The sequence below is a fragment of the Giraffa tippelskirchi genome, chromosome 3 (genome assembly GCF_054371585.1).
Source record: "Giraffa tippelskirchi isolate mGirTip1 chromosome 3, T2T-mGirTip1v1.2.pri, whole genome shotgun sequence".
Lineage (NCBI taxonomy): Eukaryota > Metazoa > Chordata > Mammalia > Artiodactyla > Giraffidae > Giraffa > Giraffa tippelskirchi.
In genome coordinates this window covers 185,019,997-185,036,289 of record NC_137277.1, presented here as the reverse complement: position 1 = coordinate 185,036,289, position 16,293 = coordinate 185,019,997, and the positions used below count along the sequence as shown (strand labels likewise).

Below are 16,293 nucleotides of genomic sequence, written 5' to 3'. Positions count from 1 at the left end.
TGGTGTAAACTCAGCCAGCCCTTGGCTTCTTGGCCAAGGTGAAAACCAAGAAGGTGAAAATCCAATAAACCAATCCAATAAAATGGGTATATGGAAGGAGAAGGGAAGAGAACTATTCATTTGAGCTCTGCTAACTGCTTTTTGAGTGTTTGTTCCAAGGGAAGATCTGGGCAAGGGCTACACCTGCTGTCCCCTGGGACTGCATCACAGCAGGAGGATTGAATGAGTCGATGGACTCCCATCAGCTTCATCATCACTAGTCCACGACAGCCTCAGTGAAACTAGGACCTTCCCTCAGGGGTTAAAAGACCTTCAGAGGAAGGATGGAGTGAGAGATGGCTGGCCAGTGTCCTCCCATCCCCCACCCAAGACACATGGGCAACACTGGATGGAAATGCACTTTAAGCACCCTTTTGAAGGAGGGGCTTCCCAGGTGTCAAAGTGGTAAAGAACCCACCTGCCAATGCAGGAGACAGAAGAGGGTTTGCTCCCTGGGTCAGGAAGAGCCCCTGGAGCAGGAAATGGCAAAGCACGCCAATATTCTTGCCTGGAAAATTTTGGGGACAGAGGAGCCTGGTGGTCTACAGTCCGTGGGGTTGCAAAGAGTCAGACACAACTGAGCAACTGAACACGCACACACACACAAAGTCCCATGGGCAGCCTTTGCACTCGCCAAGGGCAGGACACAAATCAACGTCCATTTGACCTTTGAATAGATTTAAAGAGGTAATGAGGAGGAGAGGAAGAGAGGGAGCTGGGCATTTACCTCCTCACCCTAGAGGGTATGGGGGGGTTATGGGAGAAGCCAGTGACCCACAGCCTGGGTTCTTTAGTCTTGATTTCATAGACTCTGTCCAACCAAGACTTTCAGGTTTGCCAACCCATTTCCAGATTGGAAAATGTGGTCTCTGCTGGATCTTTGGCTGAAGCTCCCACTAGAGCTGCCTTTTGACCCTTCAGGGATGTCTGCCCTGTTTGGTCAGCTTAGGGGTGGCTAGCTTGTGTTCTCAGAAGTGAAGTGCACTAGATGAACAGAAACGAGGCTTTTGCTGAAGGGCTGGAGGTGTGCAGCGGGAGGAGGACACACTGGAGGTGGAATCAGAGCCCCGGCCTGAGGTTAACCCACTGGCAAAGCTGCACAGAAATGTGGGGTTCCCTTTTACAAATGCCTCTGGTCTCAGGGTCTTGGGACAATGCATCCATCTACTTATTGACTTCATCAAAGGCTAAAAGCCTTTTTACAGGCTCATGTGAGGCTCACAGTGGCAACGTGAGCACGAGCCAGCAGATAGGAGAGCTAGCGTCTGCCCCCAGGGCACGTCTCCTCACTGGGCCTCAGTCCCCTCATCGGTGAACCTGCGAAGAGGCAAGTGGAGGTGTCAAGATCTATGGTCTGCACTCTGGGCCTCCATGAGGAGTCCAGGGAAAGGAGGCCTGAGTTGGCAGCGGCTTCAAGCAGAAATTCCTCACCCTGAGAAAGCCATAATCTGAGAAGATATGTGTACCCCAATGTTCACTGCAGCACTACTTACAACAGCCAGGACCTGGAAGTCACCTAAGTGTCCACTGACAGAGGGATGGATAAAGGAGGTGTGTGGTACCTATATGTAATGGCATATTACTCAGTCATAAAAAGGAACAAATTGGGTCATTTGCAGAGACACGTGTGGACCTAGAGACTGTCGTATAAACTGAAGTAAGGCAGACACAGAAAAACAAGTATTATGGATTAACACATATATGTGGAATCTGAAAAAAACTGGTATAGAGTATCTTATTTACAAAGCAGAAATAGAGACACAGACATAGAGAACAAAAGTATGGATTCCAAGGGGGAAAGCAGAGGGGATGGATGAATTGGGAGACTGGGATTGACATATATACACTACGATACTATGTACAGAATAGAGAACTAATCAGAACCTACTGCATAGACAGGGAACTCTGCTGAGTGCTCTGTGGTGACCTAAATGGGAAGGAAATCCAAAAAACGGGGATATATGTATACGTATAGCTGATCCAGTTTGCTGTACAGCAGAAACACAACGTTGTAAGGCAACTATACTCCAATAAAAATTAACGTAAAAAAATCATTTAAAAAAAGAAAGAAAGCAGCAGCAATTCCTTTCTACCTGCTCCACCAAAGGGCGTCAGCATGGGATGCTATCACAGATGGGGCCCCTCTGCTGTGCCCAGAGATTCAGGGGTCACTGAAGCCCTTCTGGTTCAAATTGTCTACAGTTCTGAGATGTGCCCCTTGTAAGACACCCTTCTTCTCTTCTGCTTTCTTCCCCTTCCTTCCCACAACCTCCCAACTCCATACACTAATGTCTGCCATCAAAGTTCTTTGCCCATCACTGGCCTGGCTGGGTTGGAAACACAGACAAGAAAAGCCAAATCTGCATTTTCAAAGCATCAGATTATATGGGTCTCATGGGGTCGCACAGAGTCGGACATGACTGAAGCGACTTAGCAGCATCTCTGAGCACCTATAGCCCTCTTTTGCAGAGCCCTCCTCTTTGTTAGGGTTTCCCAGGTAGCGCAGTGGTAAAAGAGCCTGCCTGCCAATGTGGGAGACACAAGAGACACAGTTTTGATCCCTGGGTCAGGAAGATCCCCTGGAGAAGGAAATGGCAACCCACATCAGTATTCTTGCTTGGAGAGTTCCATGGACAGAGGGGCCTGGAGGGCTACAGTCCGTGGGATGGCAAAGAGTCAGACACGACTGAGCATGCATGCCTCCTTGTTAAATCTGTTGTCAGCTCATTAGCAGTCCCTGGAAATCCCGAGTGGAATGTGGGCAAAAACTCAAATCATCAAGCACACACTCAAGCCTGCTGAGGGCCAGGGCTGGGCTAAGGAGCCAGGATACAGGCATGACTGGTTGGCAGCTCGTACGTATGTTCCAGAAACAGAACAGAGACGCGGCAAAACAATGTAAGGTGGATGGCGTGAGTTACCGTGACTCGATGAGAAAGGCCTGGACTTGAGATGGCGTCGCTCATTCGACTGACTTTTGAGGGGCTTTGGGGTCTGGCAAGGACACTGATAAGATGTGCACGTCCATTACTGCCCCACCAAGCCGAAGGTGGTGGGGGGCCGTTCAGGGGAGGGTGTGCGTTCTCCACGCCTCCTGCTCCCCCTCCCGTGACCCACCCCCGCCTCCGCCGCAAAGATGCTGGGAAACAGTCTGGGAGCTAGGACCTTCTGCCTGGGTGGTCCTCACTCTGCCTGACCCTGGCTATGCAAGTTACTGAACCCTCTTTATGTCTCGGGGTTCATTATCTGAAACGTGGGCGTAATGGCAGGACTTAGCTCACGGTGATTATGGGGATTAAATGAGGTCAGAAACGCCACATCTGCGAGGGGAGCCTGGCGTGTGTCTGTGCTGGCCAAGGGGTTGCTCTTCCCACCCATGGGTCCTGCAGGCTCCGGAGGAAGGGGTGCTGGTGACTGATGTGGAGGGCAGGCTTCCAGAGCAGGGAGGTCAGGCACAGCTCACTGTGGCTTCAAGCGTGCAACCGAGGGCTCGTGTAGGGGGCTTACCCCTCTGAACACAGTGGTCTCTGCAAACTGAACTTTCATTGAAAATCTCTGACGTGTGAAATATCCTGGGTCTGGTGCCTTATCAAGGTAATAAGCAAACAGTGCTAACTTTTTACAATTTCATCACAAATTAAACACTGTTCTGCTTACCACGAGGAAGGTGGATTTGCCGTCAGGCTATGTCTGAAATTAACATATATTTTTAAATCGTGGCTACTGGTAGGACACAGACACCCTACCCGAAGAGGGGTGTCTGTAGACTACCAGTACCCATTCATCTGTGCCTGGAAGGGATCAATCAAGTTTAGGATTATGGAATAAGAATCCCCGGCAAGGGCCTATCTATGATTAATATAACATCCTTATTTTTGAGATGAGGAAATAGAGATGCAAAGACTTTAAGTGGGTGTCGTTAGTGTTAGCCAGCTTGGGAAATAGTGACCACAGTCCACGGTGACAGGGGGACAGAACTGGGGAGGCAGGGGGGGAAGTGTCCTTCGGGTTGCTGGGTTAGGCTCCGTCCTAGATTAGGCATGTCTCTTCATGCATGCAGAGTCTGTAAATAATTGTAAAATGTTTGGGGAAGCAGACTTCACTCCTAGCAGCTGAAATTGCCCGTCCAGACACCGGGCTTAGGAAGGATCCCTTGTCCCCAGCAGTCAGATTCTTACGGGGAATGCGAGCTGGGCTGTGGCGTCCCGAGGTTTCTCTGCAGAAGTCTGATTAAGGTAAGAGCGCGTTTCAGAGGGCACTCGTTCTCTGCGTTAAAGTTGTGCTAAATGGGTCACAGGACGAATGTGAGGACACAATCAAATTATGAGATCAGGCCCAGGGTGTGTACAATTAATGTTATAAGAAGGGTGGTGAGACACTGGAGTTTTAAAATCTGCTTTTAATTTGTATTGCCTCACTAAATTATTGGGCGATGTTAAACAGGATTCTTAGCTTCTCCATGCTCAAGCTTCTTCAAGAAGAATGAGAATTGTGAGTGTGGATTAAGGTATTTTTTCCTGTTTTTACAGCTTGAAGAACCTAAAAAATTATAATAACCTGAGTTGTATGTTTCAGATGAGGAAACTGAAGCCCACAAAAAGTCAAGGGAGCAGTCTAAAGCCACGCAGCTAATAACAGAGTTCCAGGGACCTGGTTTATGGATCCCATGGCCTTTTCGTAAAATTCCATACTTATTTACAAAATGCTTTCAAATGCTTAGATGAACGTTTTCATATTGTCGAACCAACACGACCACGTTTAAAAAGTATGAATCAAATTTCTGAGCTATTTCTCTCTATATCAGATGCTGCCTAAAGCTTTGGCTGGCTGACACCTTGATTCCTTCAGGAGAACAATTTCTACAAAGTAGAAAGTAAAAGTTTCTACTTTCTCAACGTTAGTTGAAAATGCAGACTTTAAAAACCAGACCATTCACATTTCCGGATTTGAGTCTTCAGACCGTGATCATGTGGAATGGGGTCTACACACGTGACACCTTGCCCTGTTTTGAGCTTGGTCTGTCCAGAGGAGGCCTTTTCAGAAATGCGCTGGCTGACTGTCATAGTCGGACTTGATGACTTTGCAGACTGCAGAGGGAGGTGTGGTGTCGTGTGTAGACAGAGCGTGAGGTTTTGGAGTAAGTTGAGCCTGGGTTTGAGGTCTAATGCTTTCAACATTGATTCAGCAAATATTCATGTGAGGGCTCTTATGCGCCAAATCCTGCATTGTGAGACCTCGGGTGGGTCATTTAACTTCCCTAAGCCTCGGTTTTCTCTTCTGTTAAAAGTATAAAGCCTTCCTTTTAGCATTGTTCTCAGGATTAGAAATACGGTCTAAAACTGACTTCACACATAGGAGGGATCGGTAAATGGTGGCTGCTATCTTTTTTTTAATTTAAATTTTATTAATTTTTTTAATTGAAGGATAATTGCTTTACAGAATTGTGTTGTTTTCTGCCAAACGTCAACATGAATCAGCCATGGGTATACCTATGTCCCATCCCTCTTGGAGGTCGGGCTGCAGATACCAGAGAGATGGACAGTATATTCTCGGTAAATGGACAAATGGAAAACCAGACCAAAAGGGAGAGACAAAGGGACAGTTAAAACATAAGAGAAAAGGGAGAAAACTCTTGAGTAAATAAATAGTTTATTTATCACCTTTGGAGAAAACCCACAGGTAATTAAAAATATGTGTGTGTGTATGTATGTACACACACTATATTATTTGCTCTCTTGAAATCCTAAAATAGCAGAAGTGGAAGGAACTTAAACATTCTCTAGCTGAGCGCTCTTGCTTAAGAAGGAAACAGGCCAAAGGGCACATGACTTGCGAAGACTCATCCGAGTTCAGGACCCAGACCTCCCCGTTCCCTCTCGCCACCGAGGCCGCGGGGGTAGGATGAAAAACATTTTTAGAATGCAGCGAAAGGTAACTGATGGGACGACTCCTCCAAAAGAATGCTATTCTAAAGGTCCTAGCTGGGAGAATAAAGGAAATATCTTTAAGGACTCTGGCGTCTGCGAGTTGCTTCCGCCCCCTGCTGGTGAAAGGCGAGAATGTCAGACCTGGGCCTTCAGCGGGGGAAATTTCAAGATACCAGGGAACCCCTCCACCCCCGCCCAGGAGCCAGGCAGAACCTTCCAGATCAAAGAGGAAACGAGACACGGATATTTGGGGAAGAAGATGAGGCTGTGGAAAAAGCAGAAACATTATAACACACTGCTGAAGCTTAAGAAATAGAGTGGATGTATCACCACAAAGGTAACTACATTTATTGTGTGTGTGTGTGTGTGTGTGTGTGTGTGTGTGTGTGTGTGTGTGATTTGCTCAGTCGTGTCCGACTCTTCGGGACCCCATGGTCTGTCCATGGGGTTCTCTAGGCGAGAACACTGGAGTGGGTAGCTAGTCCCTCCTCCAGGGGATCTTCCCTGCCCAGGGATCGAACCCGAATCTGCACTTCAGGCAGATTCTTTGCCGTCTGAGCTACACAGCTCGTTTATTGTTTGAAGAAAGTCTTGTTAGTTCCGTCAAGTTTTGAATAAGGCTGGGGAGAGAGGGAGGAAAGGATTTTTTACCTTTCACTTCATATACCAGAGATTTTTGCATTTTTCGTTTTCATAATAATTTTAAAAAATACATTTCTTGTTTAAATTTTTTTTGGCTAGCAAGAAACAAAAAAAATTTTAAACAAGAAATGTATTTTTAAAATTATTATGAAAATGAAAAATGCAAAAATCTCTGGTAAGAAACCAAAAAAAATTTAAGAAGGAATATATTTTATAAATCATTATGAAAATGAAAAATGCAAAAATCTCTGGTATATGAAGTAAAATCCTGTTTCCCGCTGGACTTCATATCATTTCGGCTCCTTCTTACAATCGGGTCGGAGCACACGGGCGTAGAGGGCGCTGCGGCTCCTTGGGTGACACTGACCTCTACTGGTCATAGGGACAGACGCACAAGCCAGACTCGCTAAAATCCAGACTAAAAGTAAGACAAGGCCGTTCATTACCTGTTTGTGGTAAAATCTCTTGGCTTGACTATTAAATCCCTTTTTTTCTGATTCCGGAATTACCAAAGGCTGATATTTATAAGGAATGGAAGATTGTGTTGGATATGCAGCAGTAAAACCTAAACAATAAAAACAGAATAAAAATGAGCTCAAAACAAAGAATGACACATCACAAAACACAGAGCTGTATGTTAATATTTTAGTTTAAATGGAATAAAAGAGAAACTTGCCTTTGGACAAGAGACAAACGTGAAACTGGATTTTTTAAAGGCCCTCTTAGTAATTTCTTGGTGTTCCCCCGTACTCCCCACCCCCAGCTCGTAAACTAGTGAGACTTGGTCACACAGATGAAGCATATTGTCCCAGAGAAGAGGAAGGATCTGACAGGAAAGGCATTCTTGCCAAGGAGGAAGGGGACACAAAACCATCTGGGGCAGCCTTGAAGAGAAGCCAGGCAGGGGAACAGCGCGAGAGTCTTCCCTCTTCCTCAGCCCAGAGTCACAGGTGAGCAACGTACCATAAAGATATAGAGAGACTGATAACTCTCAGAATGGGGCTCCTGGTCACTGTTCAGGACACGATGTGAGACAAATACAAGTTTAGGTTTCTGCTTTGAGCAGACTTGGGGTGAAAAAGCAGAAGAGGATCATTTACAGAAAACAAGTTAAAGTTTTATATGTCTGGATTGTGAGGTATAAATGATATACAAACTCCCCCTTTTTCTCCCTCCTACTCCCCATGAATGGTGCAGAGAAGAGAGAGCTACGCAGAGAATGAGTTCTGGAGACCTGCCCTGGGTTCCCTTCAAGCAGTTTCCTGGGGATCCATCAGCACAAGCATGTGAGAAAGCTCCACAAGGCAGGGAAAAGACTCAACTGAAAAACATCAGAGTGGAACAGTGATGCTTGAACACTGGGAATAGCAGCCATTCCTGTCCCCACAAGTCAGAGTGGAAAGCTTCATAATTCGTGCAACAGAGGGAAAATGTGCAGAAGGGGTTTGGCTCAGAGATAGGGCAAAATTGTGTGCTGTGTGCTCAGTCACAACAGACCCTTCACGACCCCATGGACTGTGTAGCCCGCCAGGCTTCTCTGTTCATGGAATTTTCCAGGCAAGAATACTGGAGTGGGTTGCCATTTCCGTCTCCAGGAGAATCTTCCCAACCCAGGGATCAAACTCTTGTCTCTTGCATTTCTCCTGCATTGGCAGATGGGATTCTTTACCACTGTACCAGCTGGAAAGCCCAGGGCAAAATTACCCTTAGACTAAGTGTTGCTCTGGTTCCAGCTAACAAAACTTAAAAGCAAGACTTGAAAAGGTCAAACTGTTTCCAAGTAATTTAACTGCATCCCAGAACAAAGCCTAACAATTTATAGGACTACTAAAACATACAGTACTCAGCAAGTAAAACTATCTGGCATTTGATTAAAAAAAATTGATGGGCATGCAAAGGAAAAAAATACAATTCACAGTGAGGAAAAAATAAACAAGTGATCAAATCTAACTCAGAAATGATATAGATGATAGAATACAAGAACATTATTACATTATTAATAAAACATTATTACAATAATAATTGTACTCGATATGTTCAAGAAGCTAGAAAAAAGATTGAACACATTAAGAAGGTACGTGGAAGATATAAAGAAGATCCAAATCAAACTCCTGAGTGTGAAAACTGAAAAGTCTGAGGTTAAAAATACACTAGATAAGGGGCTTCCCGGTTCAGTCAGTCAAGAATCCACCTGCCAATGCAAGAGTCCTGGGTTTGACCCCTGGGTGGGGAAGATCCCTGGAGAAGGAAATGGCAACCCACTCCAGTATTCTTGCCTGGGAAATCCCATGGACAGAGGATCCTGGTGGGCTACAATCCATGGTGTCGAAAGAGCTGGACATGACTTAGCAGCCAAACCACCACCATAAGATAAGATTAACAGTAGACTAGGTACTGCAGAAAAAAAGACGAGTGAACTTGAAGATGTTGAAATAGAAACTATCCAGAACAAAACACAGAGAGAAAAAGGACCAAAAAAAAAAAAAAAAAATACAGAGTATCAGTGAGCCATGTGGAAATGTCAAGGAACTAATATACATGTACCGGGCTCTCCAAAGAAGCAAGGTGGGAGAGAGGAACTAGAAAAAAATATTTCAAGAAAAAAGTGGCTGAAATTTTCCAAATTTGATGTAAATAAACCCACAGACCCAAGAAAGTCAGTGAACCTCAAGCACATTAAATAAGAATTAAACTATACCAAGGCAAATAATAATCAAATTGCTTTTTAAAAGAAATAGAAAATCTTAAAATCAGGCAGAAGAAAAAAAAGACACATTATCCTCAAAGGAACAAATATATTTACTGTCAGAAACAACTTTTGTAAAATACCAGAAGGGAAAAACTGTCACTCTAGAATCCTGTACCCAGTAAAAATATCTCTTAAAGAGGAATGCAAAATAAAGAGTTTTGAAGACACACAAAAACTGAAAGAATTAATCACCAGCAAACTGGAACTATAAGAAATGGAAAGAGTCCTTCAGGCAAAAGAAAAATGATACCGGTCAGAAAGCTGGAACTACGTAAAGGAATGAAGAGTGCTGGAAATAGTAAATATGTAGGTAAATGTAAACTGTACACCCTTGAGTATAAATTGACACATTTAGATATAAATATAATATTTGAATCATTTGTAGACTAACTGACTATTTAAAGCAAAAATAAAAACACTAATGTGGCATTTATAATGTATGTAGAAGTTTGACAACAACAGCTCAAAGGCAAGGAAGGAAAAGCTAAAAATATACTGTTGTAAGGTTCTTCTGCTGTACACGAAGTGTAATAATATCACTTGATGGTAGAATTTGGTAAAATTAAAGATGTATATTATAAACTCTGTAGTACAGATCAGCAAACGTTTTCTATAAGGGCCAGATAGTAAATATTTAAGGCTTTGCGGGCTGTATAGTCTCTGTTGCAACCATTCAACTCTGCCATTATAGAGTGAAAGAGCCACAGACAGCACATAAACACATAGGGGTAACTATGTTCCAATAAAATTTTACTTACAGAAACTGGCAGCATGTCAGATTAGGCCCAAGTGGCCAAAGTTTGCAATCCTTGCTCCAAAGCAACACTATGAAAACACTGCAGAGTTATTCCTAAAATGCCAAAAAGGAAAGAAATAGAAACAAACAAACAAAACATATTCAATACAAAAACATCCAGAAAATGTAGATAAAGAACAGATGAGACTGAGACTTCCCCGGTGGTCCATGGTTAGGAATCAGCCTTCCAGTGCGGAAGATATGGGGACCGCCGGTTGGGGAACTGATTCTCGCGTGCTCTGTGCTCTCCAGCCTCCGAGCCTGAGTGCTCTAGGGCCCGTGTTCTGCAGCTAGAGAAGCCCCCTCATGCCACAACCAGAGAAGCCCGCACGCCACAAGAAAGACCCAGCGCAACCAAAATTTTTTTTTTTAATTTATAAAAAAGAACAGACGAGACAAATAGAAGGCAAATAGATGGTAGGCTTCAGCTCACACACCAATTAAATTTAAAGCCTAAACAGCCCAATTAAAAGACAGAGATGGTTGAGATGGAAAAAAAAGAAAGACCTAACTACATGGTGCCTGTAAGAAACAGGCTCTAAATATTGATACAAACCCAGGATTAGGTTAAAAGTAAAAGTATGAGGAAAAGATACACTATCCTATCAAAACAAAGCTAGATATTAATGTCAGACAAAGCAGATTTCAGAACAAAAAATATTACCTGCAATAAAGAGGGTATAGTAATTTCATAATGATAAAGCATTCAATTCAAAAAAAAAAAAACAATTCTAAACTCTGATATCGACTTTGAGATGCTGAAGCTGAAACTCCAATACTTTGGCCACCTGATGCGAAGAACTGACTCATTTGGAAAGACCCTGATGCTGGGAAAGATTGAAGGTGGGAGGAGAACAGGTCGACAGAGGATGAGATGGTTGGATGGCATCACCCACTCGGTGGACATGGGTTTGAGTAAACTCCGGGAGTTGGTGATGGACAGGGAAGTCTGGAATGCTGTAGTCTGTGGGGTCGCAAAGAGTCGGACACGACTGAGCAACTCAACTGAACTGAACTGAAAGTCTGATATACTCAATAACAGGACATTCAAAATATAGGAAATAAAAAATGATAGAACTGCATGAAGAAATAGAAAATCCACAATACTTGTCAGAGATTTCAAAATCCCTCCGTCAATAATTTAAACAAGTAGGTAGAAGATCAATAAAGATATACGAGACTTGACAATACTATTACCTAACTTGACCTAACTGACATTCATAGAACTCTTCACCTATCAATTCTATACAACCTATTCTAGAAAACTGAGCAGAAAAAGTCTTTCCCAAATCATTCTATGAGGCCAGTTATTACCCTGATACCAAAACCAGACAGAGTCACTACAGGAGGTAAGGGGGAATCATTATAGATCATTAACTCTCGTAAATAAACATGTAGAAATTCTTATAAAAATGTTACCAAATTAAACTCAACAATATACAAAAAAGATGATACGCCATGATCAAATGAGGTTCATCCTTCATTTGATAGATTAACATTTGAAAATCAATGTAATTCACCATATCGACAAACTAGAAAAGAAGAACTATATGATCATCTCCATAGATGCAGAGTACATAATATGTACTTTTTTTCGTCTGGATGATTATACATTTTGTGTGTGTGTGGGTGTGTGTGGGGGTGCTTCCTTGTGGCTCAGATGGTAAAGAGTCCGCCTGCAATGCAGGAGACCCTGGTTTGATCCCTCGGTCGGGAAGATCCCCTGAGAAGGGAATGGCAACCCACTCCAGTATTCTTGCCTGAAGAATTCCATGGACAGAGGAGCCTGGTGGGCTACAGTCCATGGGGTCGCAAAGAGTTGGGCACAACTGACCAACACACTTTCATATATTTAACTTTTTAAGAAGCTGCCACACTCTTCTAAAGTTGTTGTATCTTTGTACATCTCCACTATTAGTGTGTATCAGAATTACTGTTGCTTCATATCCTCAGTGACAATGGGCAGTCTTTCAAATTCCAGCCATTCCATTAGGTGTGTAAAGGCATCTTAAGAAAGAAAGAAAGTGAAGTCGCTCAGTCGTGTCCGACTCTTTGCAACTCCATGGACTGTAGCCTACCAGGCTCCTCTGTCCATGGAATTTTCCAGGCAAGAATACCAGAGAGATGGAGCCTATTCCATCTCCAGGGGATCTTCCCGACTCAGGGATTGAACCTGGGTCTCCCACATTGCAGGCAGACGCTTTACCATCTGACCCACAGTGATTTTAAAGGCATCTTATTGTGGCCTTAATTTGCATATGTCTATTGGCTAATGATGCTGAGCATCTCTTCCTATGCCAATTGCTATTTGTTTCTCCTTTTTTGTGTGGTAAAGTGTCTGTTTAGTAGATGGAGAAAGCATTTTATAAAACTCAGTGTTCTGTGATTAAAAGAAAACCCTAGCAAACTAGGAAAAGAAGCAAATTTCCTTAATCTGATAAAGGGTATCGATGACAAAAGCCTACAGCAAACATGATTCTGAAAGATTTCTCTTGAGACAGAGCATGAAACCAGGCTGACTGCTTCTGTTCAACATTTTCCTGAAGGAGTCTAACCAGTGCAGAGGTTGAGAAAAACAAATAAAAATATGTAAGATGAGAAAAGAAGGAAAGAAAGCTGTCTTTATTCATAGATGATACGGTTGTATATGGAGAAATTTCAAAAGAATCTGTAGGTAATGTATTAAACATATAACTGAATTTGGCAAGGTCAGTATACAAAAAAATCAATTTATTTCATTTCAATGCCAGCAGCAAGCAATTAGAAAATGAAATAAAAATAGTACCATTTACAACAGTATAAAAATCAAATGCTTAGAACAGATATATAGAAGATATGCAAGTCCTCTACATAGATAACTATAAAACGTTATTGGGAAAAATTTAAGAAGACTTACATAAAAGAAAGGATATACATGGATTGGAGAACTCAATATTGTAAAGATGTGAATTATCCCTAACTTGACTTCAAGAATCAATGCAATCTAAATCAAAAAGACAATAGGGATTTCTTTTTAGGACATTAATGTGCTGATTCTAAAATTTATACGGAGGGACTTCCCTGGCAGTCCAGTGGTTTAGAATCCACCTGCCACTGCAACGGACACGGGTTCAATACTGGTCTGGGAACTGAGATCCCACAAGCCAAGCAGCAACTAGGCCCACATGCTGCAAATACCGAGCCCAAACCAGTGCTCCACAAGAAGCCACCACAATGAGAAGCCCGCCCACCACAACTAAAGAACAGCCGCCACTCTCCCCAGCTAGAGAAAGCCCATGCAGAGCAGCCAAGACCCAGTGTAGCCGTAAATAAATAAATAAATAATGAAATGTATATGGAAATTCAGTGCAGCCAAGAGTAGCCAAGATAAATATAGTACACGGCTGAAGGACTTATGCTACTAGATTAAAAAAAAAAAAAGCTTGTTATATAGTTACAGTAATTAAGGGTGGTATTTGAACAGCCTAGAGAATACAGAAGCAGACCTGCATATACATAGACACGGTTTACAACAATGATGGCAATGCAGAGTGGCTGAAAAAGAATGCTCTTTCAGTACATGGTGCTGGGTAATTAGATATATATATTGAAAACAATAGATTTGGATATTTTCATATCATACACACAAACAACTCCAAGTGAATCATAGGTCTAGATATGAAAGGTAAAATAACAGTTATTAGAAACAAACTATTTTGGGAGAGGCAAAGATTTCTTAAAACAGGACACACATATATACTAACTATGGGGCTTCCCTAGTGGCTCAGATGGTAAAGTATATGCCTGCAATGAGGGGAAACCGGGTTCAGTTCCTGGGTTGGGAAGATTTTCTGGAGATGGGAATGGCTACCCACTCCAGTATCCTTGCCTGGAGAATTCCATGGACAGAGGAGCCTGACAGGCTACAGCCCATGGGATTGCAAAGAGTTGGACACGACTGAGCAACAATTTCACTTTCATACACTAACTATAAGGGGAAATACTGATAGTAATAAAATGGGCTACAGTAAAATCAAGAGCTTCTCTTTATTAACACACCACCAGCCCATCCTAGCACAATTGCACTCATCTCACATGCTAGTAAAGTAATCCTCAAAATTCCCCAAGCCAGGCTTCAGCAATACGTGAACCGTGAACTTCCAGATGTTCAAGCTGGTTTTAGAAAAGGCAGAGGAACCAGAGACCAAATTGCCAACATCCGCTGGATCATCGAAAAAGCAAGAGAGTTCCAGAAAAACATCTATTTCTGCTTTATTGACTATGCCAAGGCCTTTGTGTGGATCACAATAAACTGTGGAAAATTCTGAAAGAGATGGGAATACCAGACCATCTGACCTGTCTCTTGAGAAACCTGTATGCAGGTCAGGAAGCAACAGTTAGAACTGGACATGGAACAACAGACTGGTTCCAAATAGGAAAAGGAGCACTCAAGGCTGTATACTGTCACCCTGCTTATTTAACTTCTATGCAGAGTACATCATGAGAAACGCTGGGCTGGAAGAAACACAAGCTGGAATCAAGATTGCCGGGAGAAATATCAACAACCTCAGATATGCAGATGACACCACCCTTATGGCAGAAAGTGAAGAAGAACTAAAGAGCCTCTTGATGAAAGTGAAAGAGGAGAGTGAAAAAGTTGGCTTAAAGCTCAACGTTCAGAAAACTAAGATCATGGCATCTGGTCCCATCACTTCATGGGAAATAGATGGGGAAACAGTGGAAACAGTGTCAGATTTTATTTTTTTGGGCTCAAAAATCACTGCTGATGGTGATTGCAGCCATGAAATTAAAAGACACTTACTCCTTGGAAGGAAAGTTAAGGAAAGTTATGACCAACCTAGATAGCATATTTAAAAGCAGAGACATTACTTTGCCAACAAAGGTCCATCTAGTCAAGGCTATGGTTTTTCCAGTGGTCATGTATGGATGTGAGAGTTGGACGGTGAAGAAAGCTGTGCACCGAAGAATTGATGCTTTTGAACTGTGGTGTTGGAGAAGACTCTTGAGAGTCCCTTGGACTGCAAGGAGATCCAATCAGTCCATCCTAAAGGAGATCAGCCCTGGGTGTTCATTGGAAGGACTGATGGTGAAACTGAAACTCCAATACTCTGGCCACCTCATGCGAAGAGTTGACTCATTGGAAAAGACCCTAATGCTGGGTAGGATTGGGGGCAGGAGGAGAAGGGGACGACAGAGGATGAGATGGCTGGATGGCATCACCGACTTGATGGACATGGGTTTGGGTAGACTCTGGGAGTTGGTGATGGACAGGGAGGCCTGGCGTGCTGCGATTCATGGGGTCACAACGAGTCGGACACAACTAGGCGACTGAACTGAACTGAACTGAAGAGAATGTAAAGGAAAGTCACAGACTCAGGGAAGGTATTTACTTTACATATAGCCAAAAAGGATGTATTTCTAGTGTGTTTTTAAGAATGCCTAAGAAAAGAAAAACCCAGTAGAAAAAAATAGAAAACTTGAACAGTCACTTTTCCAAAGAGAATATCCTAAAGATAAGCCAACACATGAAAAAGTGCTCAATCTCACTGACCAAAGGACAATACAGATTAAAAGCATTATGAGCTAAAAACGATGGTGATGATGTGGAACAACTGGAATTCTCATACACTGCTTGCAAGGAAGTAAAATCGGCACATCCACTTTGGAAAACTGGTAGTATCAACTAAGCTGATCATAAACGCACTCTATGACCCAGCAATCCCCCTAGATATAGACCAGAGAGTGTATACACATATGTCCCAAAAGACAAGAACAAGAATAGTCAAAAAAGCTTTTAGTCATAGCTCAAAACTGGAAACAATCCAAATGTCCTTCAGTAGTATAAGGGATAAACAAATTATGGTACATTCCGTCAAAGAAAAACTTCACAGCAATGAAAATGAGCTAATTACTGATAACACGAAACACGAAGTTACATCTCTCAGAACATAACATGAGGGAAAAAAGCCTGAAAGAGTTCATACGGTATGACTGCAATTTATAGGAAGTTCAAAACAGACTAAAGTAACTAATGATATTAAAATGATAAAGTAATTAATGACATTAAAAGTCAGGTGAGCTATGGTCTTAACACTTGCAGAGAAGAAGGACAGTGCCCATGAAGGGACAAGGGCTTCTGG

At 42.8% G+C, this 16,293-nt stretch overlaps 1 protein-coding gene across 12 annotated transcripts in view; it reads right to left on the bottom strand.

Annotated features, from left to right (window-relative positions):
* STPG1 (sperm tail PG-rich repeat containing 1) overlaps nucleotides 1-16,293 on the bottom strand; it is a 59,321-nt gene that overhangs the window by 36,290 nt on the left and 6,738 nt on the right. For 10 of the 12 annotated variants that reach the window (XR_014081092.1, XR_014081093.1, XM_081586737.1 and 7 more), the window contains exon 3: nucleotides 7,055-7,173. Coding sequence is in view for 8 of the 12 variants with exons in the window: in XM_081586737.1 (XP_081442863.1) it covers nucleotides 7,055-7,173 (119 nt within the window). In the remaining 4 variants the exon portion in view is untranslated. Of the gene's footprint in view, nucleotides 1-7,054; nucleotides 7,174-10,115; nucleotides 10,208-16,293 lie in introns of all 12 variants that reach the window. The other 2 variants (XM_081586745.1, XM_081586744.1) reach the window with 1 other exon arrangement.